The sequence below is a fragment of the Ictalurus furcatus genome, chromosome 7 (genome assembly GCF_023375685.1).
Source record: "Ictalurus furcatus strain D&B chromosome 7, Billie_1.0, whole genome shotgun sequence".
Lineage (NCBI taxonomy): Eukaryota > Metazoa > Chordata > Actinopteri > Siluriformes > Ictaluridae > Ictalurus > Ictalurus furcatus.
In genome coordinates this window covers 29,018,832-29,031,170 of record NC_071261.1, presented here as the reverse complement: position 1 = coordinate 29,031,170, position 12,339 = coordinate 29,018,832, and the positions used below count along the sequence as shown (strand labels likewise).

Here is a 12,339-nt window from a genome sequence, read left to right as displayed (position 1 = left end):
AGCTGTGTGAGAGATAGAGAGAGAGAGAGAGACTTCTCTACAACAACCCCCTCCCCTCCAAATCCCACCACCCTGCTGCTCCACAGCTGGCCACTCCACCCTTCCCAGCTGCCACTGGGGCTCCCCCTGGCCCAGCTTCTTGGCGGAGGCAGATGATTGGTTGAACCCCTGCTGAATGAGGGCCTTGCCAACCAGTGAGTTCCTCCGTGAACCCGCTAACGCACTCTGGGTCAGACAAAGTCACTCCTACATCGACGGCAGACTCGAAAATGGCAAAAACAGTGTTGACGTGAAGAAGATGGGAGCCCAAGCCGAACCAACATGAAGGAGAATTTAAGAGCGAGTATCAGACGCCTTTGGGGAAAGGCAACGAGGCTTGTACCTGAAATATGCATTCAACTTCTGTTTGCACCTTTCATGCAGGCACGACGCAGGTTTTTCTCACAGGCTTCCTAAAAATAAGTCGCCTTTCCCCCCTGCGTGGTGTCATCTTGGACGAGTGTCATCTCCACATTGTCTGCCACTGCTGTCATGTGCAGAGCGCTGTGACAGTCTCATTTCAGACCTTGATTATCTCATTCGATATTCTGATATATTGTTATTATAATCTCTGCCACCTCTCTGAGCTGCACTGCAAGCACGGAGGGGGAAAATGACATTGCGATCATAGCTGGAAGGCAAGATATTCTCTCTCTCTCTCGCTCTCTCTCACTCTCTCGTCTCTGTGACTGGAGGTCTGCAGGGAGGAATAAGGGGTGCTTACGGGGGGGAAATGTAGCAGCCTCCACAGTTTAATTGGAGACATGTCACACTAAATAAATGGTGCAAACACAAGCAGCGGCCGGAGGCTTGAGCCGAGGGCCCAGGGGAAGCACTTGCCATTATTGGGCTGGAGCTCAGGTGCTTCTGGGCTGTATATGGAGGTGTGCATGTGTGGGTGGAGGGTCTCCAACTACGCACGACTGTAAGCTCCTGGCTGCCAAACAACCATAGCCGCACGGCAGAAAGGAGGCAAGGGTGACGCAGGCATTAGGGAAGAAAAGACATTGGTTATTCTGGCAGTAAATGACTGACATCTTCTGTAGCTGCAGAACAAAGCTTCCTGGGAATATGAATATTGGTGTTTATCTCCAATATATGAGATCCTTTCAGAAAGGGGAGTATGACAGGAGAATGGTTTTCTGTAACACTGGTGACAAAACGAGTGAAGAAGGCCACTCATTCAATCAGCAGCCATTTAAAGATGATTACAGACTAATAGATTTCACATAATTTGACAAAAGGATTTTATGTTGCCTTTAACATTTCCTGATGATCTATTTATGATGCTCTAAATAAAATTGCATGCCTGACTATTCAAAATGGCTTTGCAGGCAACATGCAATCAATCTGGAATTAAAAATATCTTAAACATTAAACGTGTATTGTGAATTCTGGTCAAGAATGGTCAATGTCACTGTCTTTGGCTACTGATACTACTGAGGCTACTTGTCATCATGTCCCTGTTTTCAGAACAAAGAGACACAATGTGATCATGAAAAAGGATTTTGTGGGACCAGACCGTGGAGAGGAGCGTATTCCTCCTGCCGTTATCGTAATGATTCCTGTGGAGCGGTCCCTGTTCTGACCTCCACTCAAAGAAACCGCATGGGTAGTTTCTGAGGAGGAAAAATGGAGGAACAAGGGACAGAAGCAGGGATGGTTTCTGAGGCATACTTTTAGAGGATGTAACGAGAGACAAGGGAGATGAGCATGGATTGTTCATGTGTTGTACCTTGTGGGGAGAAAAAGAAATGAGGGACATGTGCACGGCTCCGGTTAAACGGACCCAGGCAGCCTGCACTACTGCGGGCTGGCCCATAGGCCACACTGCACAACTCACTGAGAGAGAGAGAGCGAGAGAGAGAGAGAGAGAGAGAGAGAGACTGAACTAATCATGGAGAGAAGCTTTACTAACTGACATCTTTGTAAGACTGGGGCAACATCTGAAATCTCACCTCAACTTGGAGCAAGATTAGATGATCTGGAAAGACACACACCTGTCTATATGAGATAAGATATAACAGCTGAAAATGCATTTCAGAGCAAAAACCAAACTATGAGGTCAAAGGAACTACCTGCAGAGCTCAGAGACAGGATTATATCAAGGAACAGATCTGGGGAAGGCAACAAAAACAAATTCTGCTACTATTGAAGGTTCCCAAGAGTGCAATGCTCTCCATAATTCTTAAATGGAAGAAATTTGGAACAACTAGGACTCTTAATAGAGCTGGCCACCCAGCCAAACTGAGCAATCAGGGGGAGAAGGGCCGTGGTAAGAGAGGTGATCAAGAACTCAATGGTCACTCTGGTTGAGCTCAAGAGATCATGTGTGGAGATGGGAGAAATTTGCAGAGGGCAACCATCAGTGCAACACTCCACCAATCTGGGCTTTATGGTAGAGTGGCCAGATGGGAAAGGCTCTCCTCAGTGCAAGACACATGAAAGACCGTGAGAAACAAGATTCTCTGGTTTGATGAAACAAAGATTGAACTGTTTGGCCTCAATTTCAAGCGTCATGCATCTGGAGGAAACCAGGCACCGCTTATCACCTGCGCAAAACCATCCCAGCGGGGAATCATGGTGGTGGTAGCATCAGTATGTGGGGGTGTTTTTCAATGGCAGGGACTCGGGCATTGGTCAGTGTAGAAGGAAAGCTGAACACAGCAAAATCAACATATCTTTAATGAAAACCTATTCCAGAGTGCTCAGGACCTCAGACTGTGCTGAAGGTTTACCTTGCATAAGAGTGGCTTAGGGACAACTCTGTGAATGTGCTTGAGTGGCCCGGACTTGAACGTCTCTGGAGAGACCTGAAAATGTCTGCCGTCCGACGGTCCCATCCAACCTGACTGAGCTTGAGAAGAATGGCAGAAAAGCCCAAATCCAGATGTGCAAAGCTTGTATCATAACCAGAAAGACTTAAGACTGTAATAGCTGCTAAAGGTGCTTCAACTAAGGTACTCGTTTAGGGGTCAGAATACTTTTCAACGTGCTATTTCAGAGTTCGTTTTCTTTTTAATAAATTTGCAAAGTTATCACGAATCAGTTTCTTTTTTCTTTTTTTTTTTCAATTCAATTCAATTTTATTTGTATAGCGCTTTTTACAATAGACATTGTCTCAAAGCAGCTTTACAGAAATATCAACATGGTATACAGATATTAAAGGTGCGAATTTATCCCAACTGAGCAAGCCACTGAGTGGCGACGGTGGCAAGGAAAAACTCCCTAAGATGTTTTAAGAGGAAGAAACCTTGAGAGGAACCCGACTCAGAAGGGAACCCGTCCTCATCTGGGTAACAACAGATAGTGTGAAAAAGTTCATTATGGATTTATATGAAGTCTGTATGGCCTTAGGAGCAGCCGTAGTCCCAGCAGTCTGGAATTAGAGAAGATTTGAGCTCCATCCAGAGGCAGAAAGGATCTGGATCTCTAGTATCTCCATAAATTCATGTGGGGCTCGGCGAAAGGAGAGAGGGAGAAAAAAGATTATTATGACTGCGAAGTAGTAGAACAGAATCTAGTCAGGGTAGGCTTGAGTAAACAAATACGTTTTAAGCCTAGACTTAAACACTGAGACTGTGTCTGAGTCCCGAACACTAATAGGAAGACTGTTCCATAACTGTGGGGCTCTATAAGAGAAAGCTCTTCCCCCTGCTGTAGCCTTCACTATTCGAGGTACCGTCAAATAGCCTGCATCTTTTGATCTAAGTAGGCGTGGCGGATTATATAAAACCAAAAGGTCGCTTAGATATTGTGGCGCGAGACCATTTAGTGCTTTATAGGTTAATAAAAGTATTTTATAGTTAATGCGAGATTTTACTGGGAGCCAATGCAGTATTGATAATATCGGTGTGATATGGTCGTACCTTCTAGTTCTAGTTAGGACTCTAGCAGCTGCATTCTGGATCTAGATTTTTACTATGGATGAGACCAACACCTCCTCCTCTACCAGTTGAACGAGGCTGATGTACATAACTGTATCCAGGAGGACTGGCTTCATTTAATGCTATGTACTCGTTTGGTTTAATCCAAGTTTCTGTTAAACACATTAAATTACATTCCTGATCAGTAATGATGTCGTTAACAATAAGAGCCTTAGACGCAAGAGATCTAATGTTTAATAGTCCTAGCTTCAGATCAAAAGTGCTGGCTGTGCATTCAATATGATTTAATTTTATGTTAATTAGGTTACGAAGATAGACTTTCCGAGATTTTCTATATATTTGTATAGCTCGGGGAACAGACACAGTCTCTATAGTATGTACTACCGGTGCCGGATTTTTAATTGAACATTGATTATACTGAATGTTGTTATTATTGGAAGATGTACTTACACTAGGCAGTCACTTGGAGTGTAGCGCCTTGGAAATGTTGTCTGATAGCAGTTCCGCTCCAAGGCTGCTGGGGTGCAGGCCATCAGGACGAAACAACCTAGGACGCTCCCAGAACAGATTCCAGTTATTGACAAACACCAGATTCTGCTCATTACACCAAGAGACTAACCAATCATTTAATGCTAGAAGTCTACTGAACTTTTCTGCTCCACGTCTGTATGTGGGAAGAGGTCCAGAGACGATGATCTTCGCGGTGGGTGATCTGCCTCGTACCGTCTCGATCAGGCTGGAGAAGTCCCTCTTGAGAACCTCCGTCTGCCGCAGCCTGGTGTCGTTCGTCCCCGCGTGCAGCACAACCGCTCCAATGCGCTCGTCCTTCTTCAGGATCCCGGATACCTGCGCAGCGACATCAAGGACACAAGCACCAGAAAAACAGTGTGTGCGCACCTTACCTTTAGATGAGGCTACACGGACGTTCCGCACAATGGAGTCCCCGACGATCACAGCGTTGGGTCTGGTCTGGCGGAGAGGGGCGAAGCGGTTCCTGGTTGGAATCTCGAACACCGGAGGTGGAGAGGGTCCAGCCCGCGCCTTCCGCCGCTGGTTCACCCAAGGCCCGAGGTGTGTTGGCGCCGGCGTGACGGAGACCACGGCTGGGAAAGTCCTAGGTGCACGGTCCCCGCACAGAGAAACACACGGCGTAGAGGGGCTGGGAGTGGAAATACCACGCTGTGTGCTTACCTTGGATATGTGGGCAGAGGCACAAGATGTTTCCAGCGCAGTTTGTCGCTCCAGCAGCTGGGCCTGCTTGTCGAGTAGGCCGCGGATCTGCTTCTCCACATCCTCCAGTTCCAGCCGCACCATGTGAAGCTCGAGCGAGTCCTCATCTGCACTCAAAACCGGAGAGACAGCAGACATGTTTGTTTTTTTGTTTTTTTTTTAAACAGAACAGCGGTAAGTGAGAAATGTGAAACGTAAACAAGGCTAGCGGTAGGTGATGCTAGCGGGCTACGGGCTACAAGCTAGTCGCGGATGTTAAAAAAAAAACAAACAAAAAAAACCAGATCAAATTTAGCGACAGCGCAACGTTACGATTGTTTTATCTAAAGTAGTGTCAGTTATATTAATATAACGTAAGGTAAATAATTTTAAAGTATAGAGATTAGAAGAAATTAATGTAATAGCGTTAGCTCGAAGGGTGCTGCTTCCTCAGTCCTTTTTTTTTTTGCTTCATCATTATGGGGTTTGCAGTGTAGATTGATGTGGGGAAAAAAATATAAAGCGTTTTAACATAAGGCTGCAACAACAAAATGTGGGGGAAAAAATGAAGGCGTCTGAATACTTTCTGAATGCACTGTATTTGATGGTTGTGTGCTGCTGTAACATTGTGAGTGCAGTTATATTAAGGAATATATTTAGTAGTATTACTGAAAGTTATCTACTCAGAGAATCTAGTTATCCTTATGCTTCACTGCATCGAATGCTTAGCAGGCTTTCCATCACTATATGTATTTTTCATAATATTACCACATGACAGAAATGTGCCTGGTGAATGGGATATATGTACAGTTGCAATCAAAATGATTCAACCCCCAGTGTAAATCAGGTTTATTGTCAAAATTTACAGAATGCTGCAAGTGGTTTTCCCCAAATTCAACTGAAAATGCAACTTATAATGATTTCTCCAGTTTCAAAATTACTCAACCAGTTCATGGCGAGCATCTTTAGTATTTAGTAGAGCTCCTTTTGCTGTTATGACCTGCTGCAAACGAGATGCAGAGTTTCTGGCAGTGTTCCTGAGGAATCTTAGCCCATTCCTCATGAGCAGTGGGCTCCAGTTCAGTAATATTCTTGGGTTTGCGTGCTGCAAACGCCTTCTTCAAATCCCACCAGAGATTTTCTATGGGGTTCAAGTCAGGTGACTGTGATGGCCCTGTAGAATCTTCCAGAACTTCTTCTGCAACCAAGCCTTGGTGGAATTTGAGGTACGTTTGGGATCATTGTCCTGTTGAAGGTTCAATGACGCCCAAGCTTCAGCTTCCTCACAGAAGACATTATGTTTTCTCCTAGGATTGACTTATACTTCAATGAATCCATCTTGCCTTCCCCACGCTGCAGGTTTCCAGTGCCCGAGGATGCAAAGCAGCCGCAGAGCATCACCGAGCCACCACCATGCTTGACTGTGGACAGTGTTCTTTCTTCATTCTTCTTCCTCCAGACATACCACTGATCCATCGTGCTGAAAAGTTCCAGTTTTGTTTCATCGCTCCACAGAACAGACTCCGAAAACTTCTGTGGTTTATTTATATGATTTTGAGCGACTTTTCTTGTGCTTTTGGGTCAGTAGTGGTGTACGTCTTGGAGTTCTGGCATGGAAACCTTCTGCGTTTAGTACGTGCCTTATTGCGCTCACTGAAACCTCAGTGCCTGTTACACCGAGTCTTGCTGCAGGTCTTTTGCAGTCACTCGAGGGTTTTTCACAACCTGCCTTCTCACAAATCTATTTGATGGCTTCCTTTTTCTGCCCCGTCCAGGTATTTCATGAATTTTCTACCCCTAGCCAGTTCAGGTATTTCATGTGTTCCAGCTCAAGCACACCTGCTGCAACTAATGAAGCCCTTGATTACTTGCATCAGGTGAGCTTGAGATAACACCTGTTTTGCATATTTGTGCTGTTGTGATGGATTCTATTCAGGGGGTTGAATAATTTTGTAACTGGAGAAATCATTATAAGTTGCGTTTTCAGTCGAATTTGGGGAAACCACTTGCAGCATTCGTTGTGTTGAACTATTTCAATCGCTTTTGTTTGATTTGTTCATCGCAAACAGCTGAAGGTCTGTATGTGTGTATGTTTATATTTATATAAACTGGATGGAGGCAATCAGCCTGTGGTACTGCTGAGGTGTTATAAAAGCCCACATCTTTGAAATATGTTATTGTGGAATATGAACATATGTAATAATGTTTATAGCGAGTGCGCTAATATAAACCTGCGTTTGGAAGGCTGAAGTACCATTAGGGCTGCTGTTATAGAAAATCATTAGGGACTTCCCGACCAATCCGAATCAGGACTTCAACGGCACTGTCATATAAACGGTTATACAAAACGTTTCAGTCAAACAACTGCCAGAACTTTAATGTCCATATGTAAGTAAAAGTAGAAGGGATTTGTACTGAAGCACAGGTGACCAGAGGTGTGCTGAACAAGGCGAGATGTGCGTTTCGAACACGCTAATTAATTTGCAGTCACGCTCCTGTCCTCATGCTCTTAATCAATCAGTGATTTTCTCCGCAGGTTTAGTCTCAAAACGCAGTCCTGAATCCTGCAGGACACGAAGCATGCGGAGAAGCTATCGATGCGACGTACAACGAGTTCATCACTGATATTCAGCTTGAAAAATCCATAACATGCTCTCAGGCACACGTCAGGCTTCTCTCATCTGCCTGCAAACCATTTGTGTTGATTTATGTATTGCTACAGGGCTTTATACCATTTCCATTAGTAACTCGTTCATAACTGGCTGCCAGACTGTTTCAATTTTATACATCTGTCTGTACATACTTCAGGCATTAGCAACGCAGCACATATCTAACACAAAATGAGCTACAAACTGCAAGAATATTGGCAATAAATTATTGTGACCGTTTGAAGATAACATAGCGAAGAGAAACTGCCATTCTTTGGACTTATTTTGACAAATAATTACTTTCTTTAGCAAATTTATCATTTTTGGGGTATTTATTTTTATTGGTTAATTGCTCAAAGTAAAAAGGATGAGAAAATGAGAAATACCAGGGAGGTTGGGACCTCAAGGAATGAATGCGATGGATGAGGTTTGAGAGGAGAAAATGAGGTCACTGGTCACTTGCAGTGCTTGCATTGTAGGGTGCCACAGGACTAAAGGCCCCCAAAGCGTGAAATCGATAGAAAGCAATAAATACCGTTTGTGTGTTTTAGAACCCTCACATCTCTGCAAACAGAATGTGTTCAGGGAATGTGTGCTTAAATTTTTTTTTTTTAATTGACCTTTGTAACTTCAGGCCTACATTTTTCCTTAAAGGTATCATTTACTACATTTACCTGGACAGCAGTAATCTAATTATGGACCTTATTCTGAATAAGATAATATTGTGATTAAGGTGTTTACATGAGTTGCTTTTAGAATATTCCTTTCACGTTCCCGTTTTACGTGTTATAGAACATAGATCGATTAACGGAACACGTCGTTACGTCCCCGCGCCACGCCGTCCGACGTCCCTCCAGAATTTGACGTATCGACATACAGCTCGTCTTCGCTATGGAATCGTACACAGTTTTGGGTGTTTTTATTTTTAATTTTTACGAAGTGCGGTTAATTATTTGTCGTGCTGCACGTGCAAATAGACGACTGCTTGAAGCCGTGGGCTGCGTCCCAAACCGCATACCTGCTATACAGTAGCTGAGATACATGTATTTCTCCTACTATATAGTAGGCAAGTACGCGGTTTGGGATGCAGCCGTGCTCTCTTGTTTGCCGTCAAACGGTTGAGCTCTGCCGTGTGTGTACGTGTCCCGTCACACAATGCGGTGAAAACTCCCACACGACGTTAATAGTGTGATTAAGGTGTTTACATGTCTGTAACGCACGTCGATAATGCGACTAAAACAGGAATACTCCACACGTCTTAATTCCGTTTGTGTTTACTTCGAGTATGACTTTCATCAGATTAAGGTAAGAAAAAATTGCTTCTAAATACAACCCCAATTCCGAAAAAGGTGGGACAGTATGAAAAATGCAACAACAACAAAAAAAAAAAACAAAAAGTGTCATTTGAAAATGCAGTTCACCCTGTACTATATTAAAAACACTAACACATTATTTGATGTTTTACTTTGTGAATTTTATCCATTTTGGAAAATATACATTCATTTCAAAACTGATGACTGCGACATATTCCAAAAAAGTTGGCAGAGTCGACTGTTTAGCACTGTGTAGCATCACCTGTTCTTTTAATAACACGTATTAAGCGTTTGGACGCTGAGTGAAGACAGCAGTTGGTTAAGTTTAGCAAGCGGAATTTTCCCCCAGTCATACATTATGCATTTCCTCAGCTGCACAACTGTACAGGGCCTTCGTTGACTTATTTTGCTTCATAATGCACCACACATTCTCAATGGGAGACGGGTCAGGACTGCAGCAGACCACGCCAACACCCGCACTCTGCTTACGTAACCATGCGCTTGTAATCCGGGCAGAATGTGGTTTGGCGTTGTCCTGCTCTGGATGACAGCGTATGATGCTCCAAAATGTGTACATATCTTTCTGCATTAATGATGCCCTCACAGTTGTGCAAGTTACCCATGCCATGTGCACTGACACACCCTCATACCATGACAGTCGCTGGCTTTTGAACCTGACGCTGATAACAGCTTGGATGGTCCTTTTCCTCTTTGGCCCGGAGAACACGACGGCTGTTTTGTCCAAAAACTATTTGAAATGTCGACTCGTCGGACCTCAAAACACGATTCCACTGTGCTACTGTCCATCTCAGATGAGACCGAGCCCAGAGAAGTTCTGCTTTGCATAGTAAAGCCTTATCTTGCATCTGTGGATGCAGCAGCGAATGGTGTTGACGCAGATTGCCGTGCCTCGACCCATCCTTGCTCTTGAAGGACTAGGCCTTTTTTGGATGCTCCTTATATACTATGATTCGACGATTGCCTCACCTGTTTCACATCATCTTCTTATTTCAACTTCTCACATCGCTATTAGTCCAAAATTGCCCCTGTCCAACTTTTTTGGAACATGTTGCATGCATCAATTTCAAAATAAACATTAACCTTCAAAAAAACAATATTGTTGACTAGGTAAAACATCAAATACTTTGGATTTATACAACAAAGGGGGGGGGGGGGTCAATATTAAAAGTAACAGTCAGTATGTGGTGTCTTCATCAACTGCTTTAAGTACTACAGTGCATCTCATCCTCATGGACTGCACCTGATTGGTCAGTTCTTGCTGTGAGATCTTCCTCCACTCTTCCACCAAGGCAAGTTCTCGATCACGTCAGGAGGGACACAAATGTTTACGTGTAATTTTCCACTGCGAGGACGATCAGCTGTCCTTCCTGTCTCCCTGTAGCACCGTCTTAGGCGTCTTACATTACAGACATTGCAGTTTATTGCTCTGGACACATCTGCACTCCTCATGCGTCCCTGCAGCAGGTCTATGGCATGTTCACGCAGGTGAGCAGGAACCCTAGACATCTTTCTTCTGGTGTTTTTCAGAGTCAGTAGAAAGGTCTCTTTAGTGTCCTAACTTATTGTAACTTTGACCTTAATCGCCTAGCGCCTGTAAACTGTTCGTGTCTTAAGGACTGTTCCACAGGTGCATGTGCGAAAATTGTTTATGGTTCGTTGAACAAGCATGAAAAACATCGTTAAACCCTTCCCCATAAAGCTCTGTAAAGTTTTGTTTTATGGAAGCTGGGGTGATTTAGCTGGCCAGTGAATGACATGATGAGAGAAAAAATTGGATTTATCATAAAACTTGCCTCAGACCGATAAAATATAAAACTTTTTGCCTGTCTAACATGAGATTAGGCTAATTTGATGTTGCTAGCCAAGGGGAGGCACAATTAAGCTATCACTGTATGGGTTCAGCTGCTACAGTGCCATGCAAAGTACATTAGTTGTCCTTATGCTCTGCTCATATCATGTTCATGTATCGGAACTCATAGACATTTACACACCTTGTTTTCAGCATGAGATGAAGTCCGTGTTTCAGTTTCCACCCCTTTACTGGTAATAAATAAATAAATAAATAAATAAATCAGTGCACATCCATTTTTCCCCTCACACTAACTGACCGTGAGCTAGCATTTGGCAGAATTGAGACCTGTCAGTCAAGAAGACACGAGTATTTCCTCATATTTTCCTATAATCCCAGTCTGATTGGTCTCGCATCTGTTTACTGAAGAACAACACTACCGTCTTCTCTTACTGACGTTCAGTTATCTAGTCACAAATCGCTCTAAGTAGAGAAGAAAACATCTTCGGGACTTCAGCCCCGAACTCCCAGGCCAGGTTATGCCCCTGGTGCAAACTATAACACTAACCACTCACTATTCTGCTCTAAGGTTATACTACAGCCAGAAAAATTTAAGTCGCTAGGAACCCACGCATAGAGGCAAAGAAGACCCAAAAGCAAAGTCCAGAAAACCACTTGGCACTGTGCAAATGATTACTGCCTTTGGAAGTTTAGAAGCACTCAGCTTGAGGCTGATTTCGGCAATAATCATGGAGTGTATGATCAAAAGAGCCATCAGTTCCATATAGAGCGAAGTGGCCCTATTGAAGTCAGCTACCAGGGAACTATCAACAAGAAAGGCAAACAGCTGGAGAGATGGGTGGAAGTGGCTCCCCCTCATTATTGAGACGCTGAGCAAGACCATCAACCACTTGCCAACTAACAAGGCACCGGGACTAGACGGCATACCATCAGACGTCATCAAGTGTGCCGAGGATGCTGGATCCCCTGTATGACCAGCTGTCAGTACTAGGTAGGAGGAGCCATGCCTTGTGACAGGAGAGACCGCACTAGTCTCATAAAAAATAAACAAATAAAGGCAACAGAAGTGACTGCAGCAATTATGAAGGAATTGTGTGGTGTGTAATCAGCAAGGTATTCACCCATGAGACATGCTGTTTGCAGATGATGTGGCCTTGGTATTTCACACGGAGGAACAGCTACAGAACGTCATGGGCAGCTTCTCTCTGGCATGTAAAGAATGTGAAAAAATGTGATGGGCCAGAGCATCGAATAACCATCAGTAATCTCCATCAAAATATCTGCATACTGAAGACGGTGCGCAAATTTAGCTGCCTCAGTTCCTTCGTTACAGACAACTTCTCCCTGGATAGGGAACTCAACAGATGGATCAGCTGCGCAGCCACAACCTTTGCCTGGCTAATGAAGAAAGT

General features: G+C 44.0%; 1 protein-coding gene across 1 annotated transcript; it reads right to left on the bottom strand.

The window, feature by feature from the left end:
* Positions 1-3,958: 3,958 nt before the first annotated feature.
* Positions 3,959-5,412, bottom strand: LOC128610392 (uncharacterized). The gene is made up of 2 exons (XM_053629679.1): positions 4,576-5,412; positions 3,959-4,473 (listed from the first exon to the last, which is right to left on the bottom strand). The coding sequence occupies exons 1-2, from the start codon at positions 5,292-5,294 to the stop codon at positions 4,386-4,388; spliced, it is 807 nt and encodes a 268-aa protein (XP_053485654.1). The 5' UTR covers positions 5,295-5,412; the 3' UTR covers positions 3,959-4,385.
* Between the last annotated feature and the right edge of the window lie 6,927 nt (positions 5,413-12,339).